This window comes from Magallana gigas, chromosome 10, assembly GCF_963853765.1.
Source record: "Magallana gigas chromosome 10, xbMagGiga1.1, whole genome shotgun sequence".
NCBI lineage: Eukaryota > Metazoa > Mollusca > Bivalvia > Ostreida > Ostreidae > Magallana > Magallana gigas.
Window position 1 is genome coordinate 3,063,614 of NC_088862.1, and position 21,406 is coordinate 3,085,019.

General features: G+C 37.4%; 4 protein-coding genes across 9 annotated transcripts in view; 2 read left to right on the plus strand and 2 right to left on the minus strand.

The window, feature by feature from the left end:
* Window positions 1-536: 536 nt before the first annotated feature.
* Window positions 537-7,457, plus strand: LOC105346544 (1-deoxyxylulose-5-phosphate synthase YajO). Its single transcript, XM_011455170.4, has 8 exons — window positions 537-695; window positions 2,918-2,980; window positions 4,008-4,193; window positions 4,908-5,066; window positions 5,447-5,625; window positions 5,860-5,911; window positions 6,280-6,441; window positions 7,108-7,457. Exons 1-8 carry the CDS (start codon window positions 576-578, stop codon window positions 7,201-7,203), a joined length of 1,017 nt encoding a protein of 338 aa, XP_011453472.3. The 5' UTR covers window positions 537-575; the 3' UTR covers window positions 7,204-7,457.
* A 401-nt stretch (window positions 7,458-7,858) lies between these two features.
* LOC105346399 (uncharacterized) lies at window positions 7,859-10,851 on the minus strand. Of its 2 annotated transcripts, none has more exons than XM_011454945.4 (3): window positions 10,757-10,851; window positions 8,903-9,186; window positions 7,859-8,245 (listed from the first exon to the last, which is right to left on the minus strand). In XM_011454945.4, exons 2-3 carry the CDS (start codon window positions 9,174-9,176, stop codon window positions 8,001-8,003), a joined length of 519 nt encoding a protein of 172 aa, XP_011453247.1. In that variant the 5' UTR covers window positions 9,177-9,186; window positions 10,757-10,851; the 3' UTR covers window positions 7,859-8,000. The 2 variants fall into 2 exon arrangements, with proteins under 2 accessions (XP_011453247.1, XP_011453246.1); XM_011454944.4 differs by lacking the exon at window positions 10,757-10,851 and adding an exon at window positions 10,625-10,752.
* LOC105346545 (uncharacterized) lies at window positions 10,549-12,656 on the plus strand. Of its 2 annotated transcripts, none has more exons than XM_034453978.2 (3): window positions 10,549-10,708; window positions 11,318-11,593; window positions 12,144-12,656. In XM_034453978.2, exons 2-3 carry the CDS (start codon window positions 11,329-11,331, stop codon window positions 12,410-12,412), a joined length of 534 nt encoding a protein of 177 aa, XP_034309869.2. In that variant the 5' UTR covers window positions 10,549-10,708; window positions 11,318-11,328; the 3' UTR covers window positions 12,413-12,656. The 2 variants fall into 2 exon arrangements, with proteins under 2 accessions (XP_034309869.2, XP_034309871.2); XM_034453980.2 differs by having other exon boundaries at window positions 10,616-10,771.
* Window positions 12,657-17,761: 5,105 nt separating this feature from the next.
* LOC105320283 (uncharacterized) overlaps window positions 17,762-21,406 on the minus strand; it is a 44,856-nt gene continuing 41,211 nt past the window's right edge. For 3 of the 4 annotated variants that reach the window (XM_066073334.1, XM_066073333.1, XM_066073336.1), the window contains 2 exons: window positions 20,778-21,008; window positions 17,762-19,072 (listed from right to left, as the gene is read on the minus strand). In XM_066073334.1, coding sequence (XP_065929406.1) covers window positions 18,227-19,072; window positions 20,778-21,008 — 1,077 coding nt within the window. In that variant the 3' untranslated portion in view covers window positions 17,762-18,226. Of the gene's footprint in view, window positions 19,073-19,321; window positions 19,556-20,777; window positions 21,009-21,406 lie in introns of all 4 variants that reach the window. The other variant, XR_010710135.1, reaches the window with a different exon arrangement.

The following is a 21,406-nucleotide window of genomic DNA, read 5'->3' on the forward strand; positions in this document are numbered from 1 at the left end:
AAAAAAGGTTACTTTCCAAAATCCGGAAAATCCTAATCCGTGGGGGAGGGAGCTATACTTTTCACTTCAATTTAACCGTTTATTTCCTTATTTTCTTTTCAATTAAATTTTTACATGGTCACAGAAAAGTGGGGGGGGGGGGGCAACTCCATGTTAATTAAATTTTTTGTATGTAAATTTCAGAAAAATCTTTGCTTCGCAAAAAAGTGTGTGGGGGGGGGGGGGGGGGGAGGGACTGCCCCCCCCCCCCCCCCCCCGATGCTACGTGCCTGAAAAGCGTTCCAACAAATCCAGAATCGACTGAATGTCAAATCATTAATGGCGTAGCGCATGCCGAATAGTCGCTTTCTGAAATTATAGATTTTTAATACATTTCTTTGGCTTCATCAAACTTAAACACCCAGTATGGCTCTAAGATTTTTTTCTTCTCTTTTCTTAAAAAAAATTTAAACAAATGAACGGCTATTTGGCCGATAATCAAATCTTGGTGGTACCAGTCGGGTAATTAGCCAAATCATACTACTATTAGGGGACCAGTTTATTCTTATTTTCACTTTCATTTCACAGTAGGAAAAATGGCTGCTAAACGCATCACTCTACCGGGGACGAACTTGAACGTCTCCAGAGTTTGTTTGGGGTGTTGGCAGTTTAATGGGGGTAAAGATACAGTGAACTGGGATGCTCAGACCCCCGAGGTATGTGTTGTTACCGCTATCCATCGATTCCCAGGTGTAACCAGGGGGCCGCAAGGGGTGAAGTACGAGAGAAATCAACAAGGTCATGCATTTTAATTTTAATGGCATAGCTCGTTTAAAATGGAAGACAAAGCGTTAAACTTTTGAAATATACAGGCCTATAGAATGCATTCTTTTATTTTTTGTTGATGAAACTCTACTGCAATAATTAAAATTCGCAGTCATGTGGCCTTTTCGCTTGAGATTTAATAAAATTTGTTAAAAGATTCCAAGTGGCGTGGATTCTTAAGGGCGATATCGAAAGTTCAGCATCTGATAAAAAAGATATATTATCACATTTTTCACCAAGACCCTCCCTCCCTCACCCATGTCAAACAAAACATGTGGGGTTTTTACACCTTCACCCTAAATACCTGTATATAAATTATATTTTTTCTTATCTGACTTCAATCTTTTAGTTAAGATTCCGCTTGATCGGCATTACAGTACTTTTATCAGACCGCAATCTGTATATTCCTCTTGATCAGTTAATGCACAGTCATACTTTAAATTCTTTTTGTCTGATCTATATATTCACTCTCAGTTTTATGAACATTCTGAATTTGAACAACTAAACCTTATTAATTATATACTTAGGCATCAAAAAGAGTAGACAGGTTTGAAGAGTGGGCTTTCTCTGTGTATGCACCCTGTCTAACATAATCTACTTAATTCCCCCCCCCCCCCACTGTGGTTTAAATCAATATCACTTATTCATGACAAACAACAAGAACCATGTCCCAAACAGCTAGGGCAGATAATAGACACTAGTTGAAATATTCATGGAAAAATTAACAATGACAGTGGCATGCCAGATGTTACTTAAAAATTTTATTTTGTCTTTTTATAAGATGCTTGTAAGGACACAAGAAACATATCAGATAGATTTATTCATGTGGAGTATAACTGTCCAAGCATTGAAGTCCAGACATACACGTGTATCACATGTCTTAGATAGTTGAAGGGGGATGGGGTTTGGGAAAATGTATGTTCATTAGCTACCACTATTGACAAACTAGTTTCAAATTTTCATTACAATGAAACCTCTCCTCTTTCTTAAAACAAAAATAATTTTCAAAGAAATTACAAATGAAATAATTATTCAGTGTATTAAAGATGATTTATGGTTAAATTTTTTTCCCCAGAGTTGGCCCCAGGTTGGACTGATATCAAATTAGGTCAAATTTGACAAAGTACTTAAATGGGGATCACATTTAGAGGAGATAGTAGAGCAAACACATAGTCAGCAGAATTCAAGATTTGATGATAATGGATAGGTGTATAATCCATTCTCTAGTGTTGGCAGAAAGGATGAATCAAATGTCACCACTGACCTTGACCTCAAGGTCCTACTGATATATAGAATAACTTTAGTCACTCATTCTGAATCAGCTTATTTATGTAAAATGTAAGAAATTTAAACAACAAAGCTGTCCCTTGTGAAAATTATGAAATTACTGTTCCTTTCAACTTCCCGTGACCAAACACACACTTTATTTTGCATGTTTATCCATGGGTTGAAGCTATTACAGTATAATCAAAGGTATTGAAATAGCTCTGTCAATTTTAGGAGGACTCGCGTAAATGAAATTAGGTGAAACCTTAAATCATTAAGAAATAAGGTTGTGTCCATAGAAATAAAAGAATGGGCAAATACTGAGGTTTATTTATCTATATGCTTACAGTTAATGGGTAGAATATTTAAGTTGTTAGATTTTATTTATCAACATTTGAATAAACAAATCAGTCAGAATCGAATTAATTTAGGGGAGCTTAACTCAAATTCAAATTGAGTTAGATTTGAATAATTGGACTTGTATTTAATTTTGTATGCATATATATAGATGTATACATGGTATATGTATAAAACTTATATGTTTAACATCTCAGAAAAATGTTTTATTTGGTAAGTTACATTTATTTACACAAAGAGAGCCATTTTGACTGTGATTATTTATCTTATATATACTGTTTGAGAGGCTGAATCAAAATCTGTTGACAAAAAATATGAGCAATACTATGGCAGTTTTCAGGGTTATAAAAACTCTTGAAATTATGAGTTTTCACCAGCTCTATATTTCTTGTCATTTTAAGCTAAATGTTACAGAACATTATTGTAGTAGCTTGATTTTGTAAGAATTCTCTTGTCTGAATTAAATAAACACTTATACTTATTTTTTTAGGAATCCAAAGCAATTGTGGACAAATGTCTTGAGATTGGCGTGAATTTCTTTGATACAGCCGAGGTAAGAGCTGATGATTTGTTTATCAGATTTCCCCATGACTTCCCACCCTGAGGGCTATTGTGTTGTCCTAGGTTTACTATAGTACATGTATTAACTATGACAGATTTCCCCATGACTTCTCACCCTGAGGGCTATCGCATTGTCATAGGTTTACTATAGTACATGTATTAACTATGACAGATTTCCCCATGACTTCTCACCCTGAGGGCTATTGAATTGTCATAGGTTTACTATAGTATTAACTATGACAGATTTCCCCATGACTTCTCACCCTGAGGGCTATCGCATTGTCATAGGTTTACTATAGTATTAACTATGACAGATTTCCCCATGACTTCTCACCCTGAGGCTATTGTGTTGTCCTAGGTCTACTATAGTATTAACTATGACAGATTTTCCTTCAGAGTTACATGTATTTTCCTTTGCCGCCATCTTATGAATGAAGCTTGAGTGCATTTTCCTGTTTCAGCAGCCAATTTTAACTGAGGATGACAGAAATATATATATGGGAAAAATCCAGACAATATCACAATTGCAAGTTTAAGAAAAAAAAAGCTCTAGCTATGTGAAATATTCTGTATGAATATTCATACAACTAAAATTGTTCTACCAAAAACTACTATTTTAAAAGTACTATGCAACATTTCATATAAAGAACTATTTCCTGATTTCAAAACTTGTAGAAAACAGTTCCTAAGATATTTATTCAATATGACTATACAATTACCATATTTTCAGGGAATATAGGTCAATGCTCTATATAGATTGAACTAGCCGATTTTGGTAAAAAAATAAAAAATAAAAAAGAGTTTTTACAGGTAAACTTTAGTAAAATACTGTAATGTATACTGCCATCTTTTTTGCAGTATTATATAGGGGATATTAATGGTTTAAACTAAAGAAATATATTTAATAATTAAAAAAACATTTCTGGTAATTTAATTGTGATAAACTTCTACAGGGTGTGCATTAAATACCAGTTCAGGGTGTGCATCACTATCACAGGTCTTGTATGTTTCTATTTCAGGGTTACGCTGGCTCGGAGGAGGTACTTGGTATGTGTCTGGAGGGCCGCAGACAAGATGCGGTCATTGCCACCAAGTTTGGATTCAGGGAGGGGCCAAACACTCCTCCCTACTCCCCCCAGCAGATCGATGAAGCTGTTACCCGCAGCCTGAATAAACTCAAGACCAACTATGTAGATCTCCTGCAGGTTTGTACTCAGCCGTCCAGTCCATATTTGGAAGGGTTTTCAGTTTAAAAACAGATGCTCTACTGAACCAGCTATACCTGAAATTAATGTGAAGCTCTTTTCACATGAATTTCATGTGTTTTCACCTGAATTTCATGTGAGGCACAATTGGCTGTGTAGAAGGTTAACCCACTAGCTAATACTGTAGATTCCTAATTAAACGCGAGGAAATAATATCCGCGTAAAATCGGGAGAGGCATCCTTCGCGGATTTTAAAATCTCGCCATTATTTTCTGAGAGTTGAAAACTAAAAGACATAAGAAGAAAAGTTTCACGTTCGCGATTTTATATTCTCGCGATTTGATACACACCAGTGTGATCGCGAAATTAAGTACTCGCGTAATATAAGGAATTTACAGTAGACTGAGGTAGTAGGAGTAGGCAGTACTTAGGCTATTATACAACAAATCACACATGTATGGTATAGAACTTCTTTGCTAGTAAAGTACAGTCAAACTTCGTAATCTTGAATTAGATGGAACTGTTTAAAAACTTTGAGATATCCGAGTATTTGACATATCGAGGGGAAAATACTTCAAAAATAAGTCGTTGGGACTTACAAATCACTTTGACAAATCCATTATATTCGAGATATCGGTGTTTGAGACATCAAAAATCAACTGTATCTATCTTTTCTTCTTTAAATGGATATTTAAATAATATTTGAATGTTTAGGTGCACTTTTCAAGTTTCTTGGAGAACATGGAGGAGTCGGTGAAGGAGCTAGAGCGACAGGTGTCCCTGGGCCGCATCAAGTACTACGGAGTGTCCAACTTTGGACCGGTCAACATGAAAAACTTTGTGGATGCAGGTGGAAAACCTGTATCAAACCAGGCAAGATTTCAAAAGAATCAAAGTACAGTTAATCTCTGATAATTTCTATCCCAGATCTAAGTTTGTGCTGTGTATTTTCAATGTTAAGAGTGCTGGATGATCATGGCCATTTTCAGACTATAATAATCTCCATGAGAAGAAAAGCTCTATATAAAGATATTATTGAGAAATACCTAAATAGTTTTGGAATTTTTTCTTTAATTATTAGCTATTAGTTTAAAGCCCCCAAAAAAACTTGTCTAAAAAAGTAAGGTACTTGTAGATTTGATTGGTAATTGTTTGACTTCCCAGCAAACAGATGCCAGTATACAAGACTGTGTGCTAGCCTTCATCATTTGGTCCCTTTCTGTTGTATGACCTCTGCCCTTCTCTTATCACAGATTGGTTACAACCTGCTGTGGCGGTCAGTGGAGCATGAAGTGATTCCGTCCAGTCAGAAGTACGGGGCCAGCATCCTGGCTTACTCCCCCCTACAGCAAGGGCTGCTGACCGGGAAGTTCCTCAAGGTTGACGACGTTCCCATGGGCAGACGCCGGGGCAAGCTCTTCTCTCCTGAGAGGTAAAAAGTTTGCCTTCAGTTATTTTCAAATTCTGTGAAAAAAAATACCTACTCATTTTAAAAGATATTTTCCCCTTGGTCATTTTTTATGGTTCATGAAGGTAAATTGCTATTTCTTAATTAAGAGGATCAATTTAAAATTTCTTAATTGGCAGAAATTAGAAAAACTGGTCTCTTTATCTCTCTCTATTAAATGACAGGGCAGCTTTCTAATTTGTAACACATTTTTTAAAGTTGCCATTTAGCAAGACATGGACAAGAGGGGGCAGAGAAAGAAGTCTTTGAGGTAAAAGCATACATTGACATACATCATTGTTCAATCTCTGTAAAATTCTCTAGTGTAAGATCCTCAGAATACAATTGTCACCATGTTACATGTAACAGGTGTGAGTGACTGTCAATATATTGGGTCTTAGCAGCTCAGTGGTTAGAGCACTGGCATGGTACGTCAGAGGCCTTAGATTCAATTTCCAGTGGAGACTTGAAACTTCACCATGTATTACACAATGATAAGAAATTATTGGTACATTTAAAAGTAAAGACAGCTTTGTTGTCAGCAAAGTAATGCATGCAAAGTATTTTGATATCTATTCACAGTTTTGCAATTCAAGGCTCTGATGTATGACTATTCAAGCCAATCTTCATCGTTTTCAGGCTATAGCTAAAATGAATGACATTTGTAAGAAAGCCAATGTTCCAATGGCGAAGGCTGCATTATCATGGGTACTGAACCAGCCCAATGTACCAGTGGCCATAGTAGGCGCTCGGACTCCAGAGCAGATGGTGGAGAACTGTGAGATAGTGGATCTACCGCAGGTATTTTGTTGTTGAATTAATGAACTTCTCAGGTATAGTGACATCCCTCACGTACCATAAACCAACCTTTATTTATGATTTACCGGAGATTAACTGGTACGCGCCGCCTGTTTTATCCACACTGGTTTTGATACAACACCCATCTGGCAAAGACAGGTTCGCAGCAAGATAATTTACTGTGAAGAGGTTCTCACAAATATTTCTTGATTGCAAATAAAAGTTGGATTATTACAGTAGTTGAAAGAAATACATGAATGGTCTACATGTACCTTAGATAATGCAGAGATGTATCTACCTGTGTAGGTATTCATACATGTATTGACCACTATGGTATGGTATTTAAGGATATTCTGTTATCTAATTCATTTTGATGTGTAATTTATTTATCAATTTTGGCTGAAAAAAACTTTTTCAAGCTGTTATGCAAGAATATAAATTCAGAAATGCACTTCGCAGTAATCAAATCTATGCTGACTTGTTAAAAAATCAATATCTACCAACTATTGTATGTGCTAAATAAACTGTCTTTACAGAATTGCATGGACACTTCAGGCAATTCATAAATATTCATTTACATGTATTGATATCCCTAGGTAACTTTTGGAGTAACTTATTAGCATATACATGTATTGACTATCTCTCAAATGTTGTCTGTTGTTCTTTTAGAGTGTCATCAAAGAGCTCACGGAGGCCACAGAGTCGGTGAAGAATAAGATTGGTAAATCCATTGACCAGTGGGCCCACCCCGACCGCTGTGAATGATCTCACCGTACACCCTCACCCCCCTCATCAGATCAGCCACAAACTCACGACAGATAATTCAACAGTGATTTTTTTTGTAAATCTGTGATCAAGTTGATTTTGAGATCACTGGAGTGCTACGCATTCTGTTATCTTCTGAGAAGATAATTTTATCAGAAATTCATTTAATATTACATATAGTTTAATATTAAAAACCGGTAATCGTACAATAGACAAGCCTAATGTGATTATTTTGAATAAATGTTGATATTTTTGATGTTTTGGTTGATTTTGCCAGTGAGAGAGTTACATGGGTAATATCCATGTAAAGCAGTAAAAATATACAGTATACCAGTAACCAACAATATTTTGCGACAACTTTAATTCATGATGTTCTGGAGATAAACTGGCTAATATCCGCAGTCAAGATGTAGATTATCTAGAAAAGGATATACCAGAGTCATTTGAAAACTGTGATAAACATTCACGACATTGAGGCTCTTCTAAACCTCATGAAAAGTTCTTGCAGCAATTAAAAGTTTGTTGACATTTTGATCGTGAAAATTGAAGAAATTAGGGCAGGAATCTAGTAAGTTGTAACACGTTTAGTTGTGTATCACAAGGCTTTGCATACCATCTACACACCTTGTTCTGTTTAGAAGTAAAAAATAAAACCTGTAGGTCAACTTTATTTATTATGCAAAGCTAGATGAAATATCTAGAAACATTATAAATATAACAGACATTTAACAGTATTTGATATATATATATGTAACAATTTGTAATTATCCACCCATAACCAACACTTGGTCACGTGATCACTTGAGCGCCATTGATTGGTTCTCTGTCATGTATTTGAATTTGATCCAGTCTTCCTCGTTATAAAACATCAGGGATTCCCTAGGAATGGCGGGGGAGTCCTGATCGTGGAACCATTTGTTTCCCGAGGGCAGGAAGTAGCCCGACCCTGACCAGTTCTTAGTCCAGGCATTTTCCCGCCAAGGAAGTAGTGTTGGAACAGGAACTCCTGTGTAAGCCTCTGGTTTACCAGACATCGTTATTCCTATAAATCGAAATAAACTTTATAAATTGCTAGTAAACAATATGTTATTGGATATTAATTATTTTAAGTAAAATTTCTAGTACCCCCACTCCCCCCCCCCCCTCAACTGAAGTTTTGTTGTAGTGTCTTAACCCTGGGCCAAATATTTGTGGCAGCACCTTACTCCGACTAAATCCTTTTGTAATGGCTTATCCCAGGGTTTTGTGTTTAATTCCTTCGTTGTAGTGTTTTGCTATTGCGTTGATCCACACCATTTCCCAAATAAACTTAAAATTGAATGTTGATTTGCCCCCCCCCCCCCCACCAACTGATAGACTGCGTTTGAGGTGACCCCTTGCTCCTTTTGCTGAGTATTTTTGTGGTATTTTGTCATGTAAATAACGTTTTTGATGTCTGTTATAAATCCCACGGCAGCACGTAGCATCGTTTTTGAAAGTGGTGGGGCCAGACTCATCCAAAAAAAATCTTGACGAGAAAAAAAAAAAAAGCTTTTCCCAAAATCTTCAAAATCCTAATCCGGGGGGGGGGGGGGGGGCTTGCATTGTATATAACTTCAATTTCAATCCTAATTTCCTTATTTTCATATCAATTTTTTCATCCTCCAAGCCCCCCTGCCCCCTTGATGCTGCACGGTGCGGTTTATTGGTCGTGCCTTACCTCCGGGCTGAGTTGCCTTGTCCCTCTTTCTCTGGTAGGCCACCCACTGCTCCTCAGACTCCATCAGTATGGCGTCTCGCCTTGTTTCCCGGGGAATGGAGCGATACTCGTGGAACTTGATCCATCTGTTTTCTGAGGGGACGTAGTAGGCGGGGCCCATGTACACGTGAGATTTCCCGTCCCCCGCGAGATAGTTGTTGACAGGCGTGGAATTGTACGGTCCCCTCAGACGGACATTGGTTCCAGCGCTCGTCCCATACTCTGGCCGGTACATGGTGACAGATCTATAAACAAAAGTTCAGCTTTACTAGTCAATCAAAATAGAAGGTATTAAAATATGCTTCGTCGTCACCAACTTACAAGTCAAAATTCATCTACAAATGTGAAAGTGTGAATATTGACCTCAAGTTTGAGCATTTTTCTCTAAAGGAGTTGCGCTCAGGAATGAGTTGAATGATACTAAACTTTTAATGACGTTGGGTCAGGTCAAAGACTGAAGTAAATAATATCTGTCCCCAAAACCATAAACCGAGAACAGAAAGTTGAAAAATACAGGGTATGTTGTAGTGTACATGGATGGTTCATAAATTTTAAAAGGAAACAAGGTTATTTGATAATTTGGCATACTATTCCACTCTATCACTTTGAATCAATTTTAAACTTTTAATGATTTATTTCAATAGTGGTTTTTCAATATATAGGTGTTGCAATAACATGTGCGGATCTAGAGGGGGGGTCGGGGGGGTCCCGACCCCCCCCCCCCCCTGGAAAATGAAAATTTATTAAATTTACATAGTAAAATTATCGCGAAAATATGCCTCGGACCCCCCCTGGCAAACACAATTATCCTTCGGACCCCCCCCTGGAAAAATTTTCTGGATCCGCGCATGAATAAAACTAGTCTATTTTCTCCGTTTATGCGCTTGAGGCCTGATCAGGCATGGGTATGGGTATAGGTACAGCTAGGTTTCTCTACAAAAACACAAAGCATATATAGAGATCTGTAATTGATAAGTTTGTGGTTTGACTTTTTCTACAGCATGGGGAACAACAATGGAAGTACCAATTTATATGAACCTATCACTCTTGTCGATATGAAGGTCCACACCCTCGTAATAATCACGAATATTTACTTCGTACGCCTATACAACTATTACATGTAAATACATGACCATTTGAACCACAGAAAAAATTCTGGAAGAATTGTCAATACTTTTAACATGGGTCAGAAAAGAAAGCACGATAAACGTGTAAAGAGTATAAATGTCGGACCTGTAGTTAATGGAAGGGGTGGCTGACGGGCAGAGATGCTCCGTTTTTTGTCAAAAATTATTGATGTAAAAAATATTCCCCCAGTTTCAACGTGTGTAGTAGATTATACATGTATATTATTCAAATATATACACAACACAGTATAATGTCCCACAAAAATAATGGCAGGTTGAAAAATGAGACGAAGGAGAAGGCGTGTCTCTTTAACAGACCCTCTCAACATGACTCTGCTTTAATTAGTAGACCCTACATGACCTCAATTGCTACTGCTACTCGAAGACCCCCCACCCCCATTCACATCGTCAACGTTCATTCTAAATGTTATATATTTCTGCGGTCTGAAGCAAAGAGTTTATTCTTTACCGTATTTAAGAAAATTAACAGAAAGGACTTGAAAATCGTCGCATTGTTTGCTGTGATGGGTGTAAGGAAGGACCCCCGTCTACGTACCTGCTCTGGGACCGGATGTTTACATCGCAATACACACTTGGTTACCGGATCGATATTTAGCTGTGTTTATATCACCTGTCACAGGTAAGGAGTTTTAAACGGACAGTTTGACTCTCTTGTTTACATACTTACTCTATCTTTGGTCCAGTAAGTTTGCCTTTTGTTGCATTTGTTCTTGATTTTTATTATTTTGAAATGGGGGACATCCCCTCCCCATTGATGTGAAAGCAATCAAGGCCAATAACTCCGGTTTTCTTTAAGATCATGCGCGGATCTAGAGGGGGGGTCGGGGGGGGTCCCGACCCCCCCTGGAAAATGAAAATTTATTAAATTTACATAGTAAAATTATCGCTAAAATATGCCTCGGACCCCCCCTGGCAAACACAATTATCCTTCGGACCCCCCCCCCCCCCTGGAAAAATTTTCTGGATCCGCGCATGAAGATGGATCTTTTTCGAGGAGTTGTGTATAAAGATACATGTGTTTAGGGAATAAATATTAAAACTTTAAATGTTATATATTCTGATTTCTTTTTTAGTAAATACTACTTCATAGCAATAACTCATACCTAAAATTTCAAGTATGATGGAAAAGTTGACCACCCATGCAGCCTCCTTAAAAATATTATAATCATTATATATACAGTAGATACATATATATTACAACATTGTGAATACTTCTGTCATTGTTTAGATTCCTACGCCATGCATCGCCCCGAGTACGGAACAAGCGCCGGGACCAGGCTGTTTGACCGGGGCCCCTATAACTCCACCCCCGTGGACAACTACCCGAGCGGGGACGGTAAATCCATGATTTGGCGGGGACCCTCCCACTATGTGCCGTCAGAGAGGCGGTGGACGGACTACCACCAATACCGGTCACTGCCCCGGGATACGAGGAGGGACGCCAAGGAGATGCAGAGTGAGGACCAGTGGGTAGACTTCATGAGACAGAGGGACACGCCCTCAGGTAAGGGACATGCCCCCAGGTAACTCTCCTATATATGTAGAGCTGATCCCGGGGCAATAACCTTTAGAAAGACTCCGGCTATTGTCTACATCAATAAGAGCTGTCCCCAGGGTAATAACTTAAAGAAATACTCGGCAACTGTCTAAATCGGTAAAAGCTGACCCCTGGGCAATAACTTTTATACAGACTCCGGCAATTGTCTAAATCAATAAAGGCTGACCCATGGGTAATAACTGTTAGAAGGACTCCGGCATCTGTCTAAGTCAATAAGAGCTGACCCCTGGGCATTAATATTTCTAATGAAAGACTCAGAATAATTAGAGCTTGTTTAATATGTCTGTGGAATGGTTTAATACATCCTCTCCTTTATTTCATGCATGCAAAGCAATCGGTAATTTAACGAAGACTTTGAGAATTTAAACTGACTAGGATTTTTTTCTTTGCTTTCCATACAATGTCATGTTTTCAATGAACAAAGGTCCATATTTATCGAACAACAAGCTATTTAGAACAACATATCGTTATTTAATTTTCTTTGTTGTTCATTTAGGCTACTATCACAAAGACATAGGCTTGCTACAGACGGGTGTACCGGAGTGCCGATTGTTCGGATACACACGTGACCTCCCGAGCATGCCCCCTAGGGCCTTACAGGACCTATCATGGCCGAAATCAGACGCATTCGTCCCATTAGAGCGATCAGACCGCGGGAAATACTACGGCTATTATCACGAGGCCATTGCGCGAGAGAGACAGCAGAGGAAGAAAGAGCTTCCCGAAAGTATGAGGGTAGAAGCCCGAGACATTCCGATGTTATAAAGGACTTAAAATGGATGCAAGGATAGAGCGCCCTGTGCCTCGAATACATGGAGCAATTAAATACCCAAAAGTATATTTGAAAGCATAATTAAACAGGAAAGGGACAATTGTTATCATAAAATATCTATGTTTGTTGTGTTTGCTGAATTTTTCTATATTATTATTATTATGTACATCTGTTGAGTATTATCAATGTGTGATTTATTGTGCACTATTATTATAAATAAACTTAAATGACTACATATTTACTGGTCAGTATTAAGGCTTGAATGCCTGAACACTGCTAAGTATAAAGGCTGAAACGCCCAGTGAGAACATTGGCAAGGAAAAAGGTAGTACCCCTAAACACTGGTAAGGATTGAGGATGGAACACCTGAACACTGAAAGAATTAAGGATGGAATGCATGATCACTGGTAAGGATTAAGGATAAAATGTCTGAACACTTGAAAGGATTAAGGATAAAATGTCTGAACATTCGAGAGGATTAAGGATAAAATGTCTGAACATTTGAAAGGATTAAAAAGGAAATGCCTGAACAGTTGAAAGAATTCACTAGGATGAAATGCCTGAAACCTTGAAAGGATTAAGGATGGAATGACTGAACACTGAAAAGGATTAAAGATAAAATGTCTGAACACTGGAAGAAAGGATAAAGGATAGACTGCCTACACACTGGTAAGGATAAAGGATAGACTGCTTACACACTGGTAAGGATAAAGGATGGACTGCCTACACACTGGTAAGGATAAAGGATAGACTGCCTAAACACTGGTAAGGATAAACGATGGACTGCCTACACACTGGTAAGGATAAAGGATTGACTGCCTTCACACTGGTAAGGATAAAGGATAGACCGCCTACACACTGTAAAGGATTAAGGATGGAACGCCTACACACCGGTAAGGATAAAAGATTGACTGCCTACTCACTGGCAAGGATGAAGGATTGAAATCCTCATACTGGTCAGTAAATTAAGGATTAAGGATGGAAACACAAAACACTAGTAAGGATTTAGGATGGTGCGTCTTTGCACTAAGTCTGGTAAAATTTTAGGATAGAACCCTTAACCCCTGGTAAGAATTAAGGACGGAACGCCTAAACACTGGTAAGGATTAAGGATGGAACGCCTGAACACTAGTAAAGATTAAGATTAAGGATGAGCCTCCTACAACAGGTAGGAATTAAAAATGATTTTTTTCACACCGGCAAGGACTGAGGATGAAACGCTTGAACACTGACAAAAAGAGAAAAAGAGAACAACACAGTTCTTCACCCGACACTGCTAAAGACAAACCAACTAAACTGCGACAGAAAGCCTTTAATTAATAAAGAAAGGCAAACGAAACACCAAATAAATTAAAAAAAAACAAGATTGAAGACCTAAACATTGATAAAAAGACAAGAATGGAAGACATAAACACAGATAATCTACTTGGAAAAATATGAGTTATACACATATACTAGGTGCTTGTTGTTTTATATAGTACTTGTATAATGATATATGTCTTTGCAATTTGTATATGATATACTTTATTCCAATCAATCGAATCCATTTTAATTTTCATGTTGCTAGAGAAACTTTGCTCTTAATATGCTAACTTTAGTATACTTAACCGGGGAGGTGTCTTTTCAGCGTGTACTTCGTTCAAAGAGCAGGTGATCGCCTCTTTTGTCCCTTGTTCTGATATTATAAAGTTATTGCTGGTTTTGGACGATTTAGCTGTAATCGACAACTTATATTGATCACCGTGTCCGACGTACGAGGTGATTATTGTAATTCGAGATTTCTGATTCGTGATCAATAGATTGAAAAACGCACTGGAACATCCAGTTAGTTTATTACTGAAGTGTGTTAGCTTGGTGTATCTTGAATCTCAATTAAGTTGGTTGACGTCTGCTATAAATCGGTACAAAGGACATAATACGTAAGGGCCCATAAAATGAATTTCTTGATTCTCATCCCTGGCCATCTTCGCTAGCCAAGTGTTTTTCGGTCCACTCCGCTCCCCACGGATCAGAAACCTTTGACTTGAGAAGATGCATCCACTACCGCCCCTCTGAAAGTGGCCGGCTCCGATGTGATAAATTTTATTTTGAAAAAATAAATCGAGTGGAAATTTTTGGGGGAAAATTGGACTCGATATGCAAAAAATTCAAAAAAATTTTAATGGCTGCTTGACATGTGGAATATCGTTTTATTCCAGCCGTGTTTGTTATCATAAGGATACTATTGTCTTTATGCATTAACTGGTAAGTTAAAATAAAATGGCATATTAGCAATGAAAATTAAAATATAGAGCAGTTGTTCTTCCTAGAACATGACCCGTTCGGTAAATCAATATCGTTTTTTATGAAAAAATAATATCCACCCACCCATCCGCCCTGCAAATCAGGACGAGATTCTCGGTATTAATTTTATGTGTCCTAATCCGGCACAATTGATTACATTTTTTCATGTAATTAACGTTCCTGGTTTATATATACAAGGATCCAGGGTGAGCAAAGTACAAAGTGAACAAATTCTCAACCAAGCACTATTAATGTGCAAATTTCCTGGCTGTTTGTCGCAGAAAGCTCAGATATAACCTTAAATAACTTGTAATAAGCATCGCTCGTTAATGATCAAAAGAATTATACGACCCGATTAAACGATCGATGCTTAAACATAATTTAGATGATAGTATTAAACGATTCAATAATGTCTCTATGTATATATTCGGAAATCGTTCAGGTATGTAATAACTCTTTTATAGATGAAGTAGCAGTAGTTCCACAATGTTCTATTGTAACTTGAATGTGTCGAAATGAAGAACATCGCAAAACACTCATAAAAAAGGAAGGAAAAATCCAATGCGTTTCTATTTTATAGCAAAATTCTGTTGGTCAACTTTTATAATATACAATCATGATTAAGAACACGTAGTCAGACAAAGGGAGCATACTCTTCTGTTAGCTCCCCTCGAGACGAAAACATTTGACAGTGTACATTATAATAACTTAACTATTTAAATCCCTGAACATATTTTGTAATCAAAGTAGAACAACTAACCATGCACACATATTCTCTTATGAGAAGTGGACAGGCATAGATGAAGGCTATGCCTGTCCACTTCTCAAAAGAGAATACATGCACACACAGAAAATAATACTATGGTAATGTTTCCCATTGCACTCAACGCAACACACCTAAATAAATCAAAGTACTGAAGTACTAACGGGAGTTGATTTATCGATTATCATTTATCATAAAATCAACGATGTGTTATTTTGCATGGCAAGTAGTTTCCAATCTGTATTATTATACTTTCATGTTAAATACTGAAATCTGATCGGTTGACAATGGTTTCCTCGGGATGTCAATTTCAACTGTTGCCCTCCCAAACAGGCACTATTTATATATTAGAAATGAATTACGCACATTTTATAATATTAATTCTCAGACTTTTTCGACAAGAATATCGGGAAAACTCAGTACGAATCATGTTGTGCACCGGTAATATTCAAAGATAGAATTAATTCCATCAAACTATGTATCAGTAATCGAAATATTTCTGAAAATTGTATGGATCTAAGCAATATTAAACTCTAATCTCGTTAAACCAGATGCTCGGCTGTCTCTGTTAATCTCCAACAAACAAGAAAGACTCTCTGCTTGTCGGAGATTTACGGAGGCGGCAAAGCGTCTGGTTGAATGAGACTGTATTGAACCCTGGCGTAGGAATAAATACAGTAACTACAAAAAATATCTAAATTGTTTGTACTATTTAAAATCAGACTATTTTCAAGGTATTTATTATAAGTTTTTTGAAAAACAATGCTTTAGCATACATTTCAGCGAATCTGTCGATTATTTTCAAGACTTAAGTCTTGTCCGCGGTGATGATTTGTGCTTAGGTCCAAACAATGTTTCACTTTCGGTTTGCCAAAGTAACAGCATAGGAGAGTTGATTAAAATCAACTCCCAAAAACCGTCTAAAACCTTGTGCAACTAATTAACCTGTATAGTACAATACTCTGTCGGTTGTTCTCCACACTGCTCTAGAAACACAATATCTATATGGGTTATTAGATATAACGATTCGTGAGTATATTGTAATCTATATGCAATTACACAATTACAACATACTCAGCATTGCAGGTGCTTCAGGGCAGGATATACCAAATGAAATTTATGATAAGGGGGGAATCAGCTCTCCAGGTGGTGAAAATTCGGGGGTGGGGGGATGGAGGTGAACAGTTTCTGTCCTCAAGTGCATGTGGCTTACATTATGCAAGACTAATACGACGATTATGAACTCTCTCTAGAAATCTATTATCTATGATACACGAGTCTCATTGAATGGAGAGAGAGAGAGAGAGAGAGAGAGAGAGAGAGAGAGAGAGAGAGAGAGAGAGAGAGAGAGAGAGAGAGAGATTACGATCATTGGTGATTTCTTATATCAGTAGGATGTTACTTTTTTCTGCAATGATCGCAACTGTTATAAATTATATGAAACAACCACAAAAGCTTATTTGTAGATTATTGTCTAAAGTAACATTTTTAAAAAAGTACAATTGATCGGTATGTTAACTGAATGTTAATGACAGCATGTAATTATGTGTATATTTATTTTTCTACATTTATTGCCTCTATTCAATTTTAAACATATTTCCGATCAAAAAAGTGGAAATTTAATGAATGTGCAGATTTACACCCCATGATCCTTCTAGAACTGTAAGAGAAACTACGAGGCGTTTATTGATGGGCATCTAATTATGACTCATTACCCTGCCCTTGCTTCGAAAAGCAGCCAATGGGGAATTCAATATTATCAGTCGGACATCAGGGGTCCGTTTAAGATCGTAACTGCTACTTAAGCTAAATGCTCTCAAATGTTTTTTAAAATCGGATATCAGGGCAGGAGACAGGGTCACTTTTACTGGAAAGACCACAAAGATGAAACCCTGGAGCTGGCGAACGTAGCCAAGATGTGGCCATCGTTAAACTATATTTCTGAAAGACATTTTGAGGGTCTACCCCTTGTTACATACATTTTCATGTTCCAATTTATAGAGAGGCACTAGCTACAGAATATACATCTCGCTTCCGGAATTTCCAGTCAATACATATTACTAAGCTATTAGATATAGACTTCGAACAGGCCTCCCTGGTAAACAATGACTCAATTTACTCAGTTTGTAAAAATAAAGTACGTATACGTCATCGATCCAAAGCTTTTAATCGGGAAAAACCCCTCCTTCCGACCCAAATTACGATTTCCAGTTTTAAGATTCCTGTCCCTATAGATCACTCATTATGAAGAAATTGTGTATCTAAATAGGACAATAAAAAACAACAAACAATCGAATCTGTCAAAAATAGTCTATTAGTCAACGCAATAATTAGGAATTACGCAACATGTACATATATGGTATAGTACAGTTAAATTAATAGTGATTGATGAACGACATAAAAACAGCATGATTTATTAATGACAAACATATTTCAAGTGAATATTGTAAGTGTGAATGTACATGGAACAAGTCTATTAACCTTTAAGATAATATTGAAGATAATCTATTCTTATCTAATATTTGTCATCATTTAATTAAAAATTAGCAGTAAATAGAAATTTAAAAAACCCGATATTAATCAGAAACACAGTAAAAAATCTTCGTTTGGATAATTCTACTCGAAAGGTTCCTGTTATGCGAGTAGTCAAAACGAATCGGTCCACATTCGATTTAATGATGGGTTTACATGCGACAAAACACACTGCCATTTTAAGTTTTATCTGTATATACCACTTAAGTTTCTCATTGGGTATATGATCTTATTCTGAAAACGAGTTAAGGTAGGCTTCACCATCTCCAGTAAGGGATACGCCATAATCCTCGAACAGTGAGAGAGCGGAAATAAGGCATTTGTCCCAGAGTTCCTCATCATTCTCCGTATCACCGGAAGTGGGCGTTAACACGATTTTGTTTGTTAGTTCTTCATAACCTGATTCCATACTCCTCGAAAGGTTTTCACTACAGAATTTGCTTAAGTTTGATTGGTTTTCACCGTTTAGTTCGGCTTGGTTCTTTTCTCCAGTGAATCCCGACTCCGACCCGTTTTGAAAATTGTCACAAGAACGTGTTGGTGACTTAATTGTTAATTCTGTTGCAAACAGTTTTGAAAGGGAACTGTTTGGCAACTTGAAGCCATCTTCTGTCGTCATCCTTTGATCCTCCTCCATCTTCTCATTGCTCTCATCTTCAAGAATTTCGTCCTCAAAACTCAGTAATTTCGCCAGTATTGATCTATTTTTCGCGCATGCTCTTTTCGGGCGACGTTCCGGATTTCCTGTAGGCAAAGTCTTTGACCCAAGTTTGACTTCGAAATTTTCAGGACCCCGTGTGTCTTTGGTCTGGTTTTGATTTTCTTTTATCGGAAGGACTCCTTTGGACTTAAGGGCCCACTCCCCTTCGTCTTCTGTTAAACTTTTACCGTTTGAACCATCTTGAGTTGCTAAAGTGTCAGATGTTTCGTTTTTATCGATCGCTGGTTTGAAAACTGAATGTGCAACAGGAATTATTGTATTAGTGGGCCCATTAGAAGATTGAGGAGATTGAAATTCCTTGAGTAACTTGTCAGAGATACTCCCTTGGTCAATTTCATTGCAGTAATCTTTAAACTGAATATAAAGATATAAAGAATCCAGATTACTATTGAAATATGAAAGGAATTATATAGTCTAACATAACTACTGCTATATAGAGTCGTGCAACGCCATACAGATTAACACTTGTAACAACCATTATTCACAGACTAGAGCTTCATATGAATATTCATGAAAAAGATCCTCAAATTTATATATGCATTACTAGTATTATAATTCATACTGATATTTTTTACATTTAGTTTTTTTCTCTTAACAACCAACCTTTTAATCATGGAATTTTAAGGAAGGGTTACAAAATCGGAATTTTTCATTCCCACAATTCCCGTTTCTAATTTCCTTTGTAAGGGTCTGCAGCACCGAAAGCCCTGAATCTCAGTGCGTTGGTCTCAGCCATGTGCTCTAACTTATTTTTACATCTCATATGCAAATGATTGCCCCCTTAACAACAGCCTGACAAAGAGGGACAGAGAAAAGTGGCCTCGAGCAATTTATACCCTGCAATACGAACAACATTTGATCTATTCTAGGTATACCACTAATTCAAAACTATAAATCTGATCAGCATAGGACACGAATACAAAACTAGATTTGATATTTTCTGTGAAAAAATAGACAAAAATAGAACTAGATTTAATACATTATGTCTTCGAGACAAATACACTGACTAGATTTGATATATTCTGTCTACGTGACAAATACAAAAATTCTGTCTATGATAAGAACAGGTATAAAAAAATTCGATTTCATATACTGTCTTTATAATTGATCTTTCTTGATTCTTTGAATATACAGTGTCACAATGAACAACCAATCTATTGATGATGTTCGTTACAAGAATTTCAGGTTGCCGATGCACCACTCACACACGCCCGCACAGACACACAGACAATAGAGACCTTACCTCGCCGGCACCTGATGCTACTTCCTTGGTCCTTTAGACAACGGCAACCGAGGGAAACTGGGGAGTCTAGTGTTTCCAGCTTATCTTAACTACAGGGTCACCTCCCAACACAACAAGTGATGGAGAATCATATAAACCCAATCTACCTTAGTTAAATCGGAACCTCCTGTAAACTAAAGACAATAATACCTATGTTTTTCAACAAAGTAAATGTACGTTAACCATACATACGTGTATATAAAATAATACTTATAGGCAGATTCGTGTGAATGTTACATCACGATTTCATAGTATCTGATTTTAAAAGAACTGAAGACAACAATCGCTCCTTCTTGGGCCTTTCCGGCTGGACTCGGAAAAAACCAGCACTGGAAGTAATAGTTTTTATAAAAAATGAAGTTCCATTCCATTAATATAGGTATTGGCTAGATAGCCTTGTGATTCTCGTCTGATAGATTTTTAAGGTATATGAGGCTAAATAAATTGATTTCACAGCTCAAAACATAGCTCGACGCATCGCAATGTATCTAAGATTTTTTTGAGAAAGAAGATTTTCTTATACATTCGTTTATATACTGGTAACGCTTGTCGGAAAGACCCCAGAAGTTGCGATATAGAGGCTGTAAGGGTCATATTGTCATTGCATGATTTCTTTTAAAGAAAACTTAAAAGCATTGCGAAACAGAGATAATTTCTTTTGAAGAAAAATATTTTTGAAAGCATTGCGGAACAGAGATAATTTTGTGTAATTCTGTGTATAAGGTGAGGGGTTCCGAACTCTGTGACTGTATGTGAAAGTTTCATATAGAAACCTACCATCTCCAACTCCTGCCGGAGCTTCAGTATGGCTCTCTCCTTCGTCATGGTTAGGTCCTCCAGAAACTGGTACCGGAGCTTACGGCGCAGGCGACAGTCCCTGGCGCTCTCGCGGGTCCTCTGCACACGTGACCCCACATCTCCAATGACCTTTCCTTGACCTTTTCCTTTCCTACCTTTCTTTTCTGTTTTAACTGTAGCTGTTTTTCTCATCCTGTAGTGGGAGAAAGTCTGAAAAATGTTAAAATATAGATAAACTAATAATTTATCTCCATAGGATCTATCAAACGTGTTAGAAAAAGCGTTCGTTCTCTTCATTTAAAGAACTATGAATAATATAATACGTTTATTGAAACTTAAAGGGATTGGTCACGATTTAGGTCAGCATTTATTTTACCTTCTCTAACGTTGGCAATGCTTCAGCATGCGCGAATCTACAGGGCATGGGGGTCCCGACCCCCCCCCCCCCCCCCCCCCCCGCCGCAAAATCAATTATTTTAAATTAATATAAAATTACCAAAAATATGCCTCGAACCCCCTGGCAAACTCAAATAACCGTCAGATAGTAAAATCAGCGAAAAAAGATTGTCACCGGTATATTGATCGAGTAAACAAAACATGGCACGAGC

Bases quoted from the DNA above. Each gene is read 5' to 3' on its own strand.
- LOC105346545 (XM_034453978.2), top strand. From the start codon at position 11,329: ATGCATCGCCCCGAGTACGGAACAAGCGCCGGGACCAGGCTGTTTGAC. The intron at 11,594-12,143 runs GTAAGGGACATG...TTGTTCATTTAG, and splicing joins ACAGAGGGACACGCCCTCAG to GCTACTATCACAAAGACATA.
- LOC105346399 (XM_011454945.4), bottom strand. From the start codon at position 9,176: ATGTACCGGCCAGAGTATGGGACGAGCGCTGGAACCAATGTCCGTCTG. The intron at 8,246-8,902 runs GTAAGGCACGAC...TTCGATTTATAG, and splicing joins CAAGGCAACTCAGCCCGGAG to GAATAACGATGTCTGGTAAA.
- LOC105346544 (XM_011455170.4), top strand. From the start codon at position 576: ATGGCTGCTAAACGCATCACTCTACCGGGGACGAACTTGAACGTCTCC. The intron at 4,194-4,907 runs GTTTGTACTCAG...TTGAATGTTTAG, and splicing joins ACTATGTAGATCTCCTGCAG to GTGCACTTTTCAAGTTTCTT. The intron at 5,626-5,859 runs GTAAAAAGTTTG...CATTTTTTAAAG, and splicing joins AAGCTCTTCTCTCCTGAGAG to TTGCCATTTAGCAAGACATG.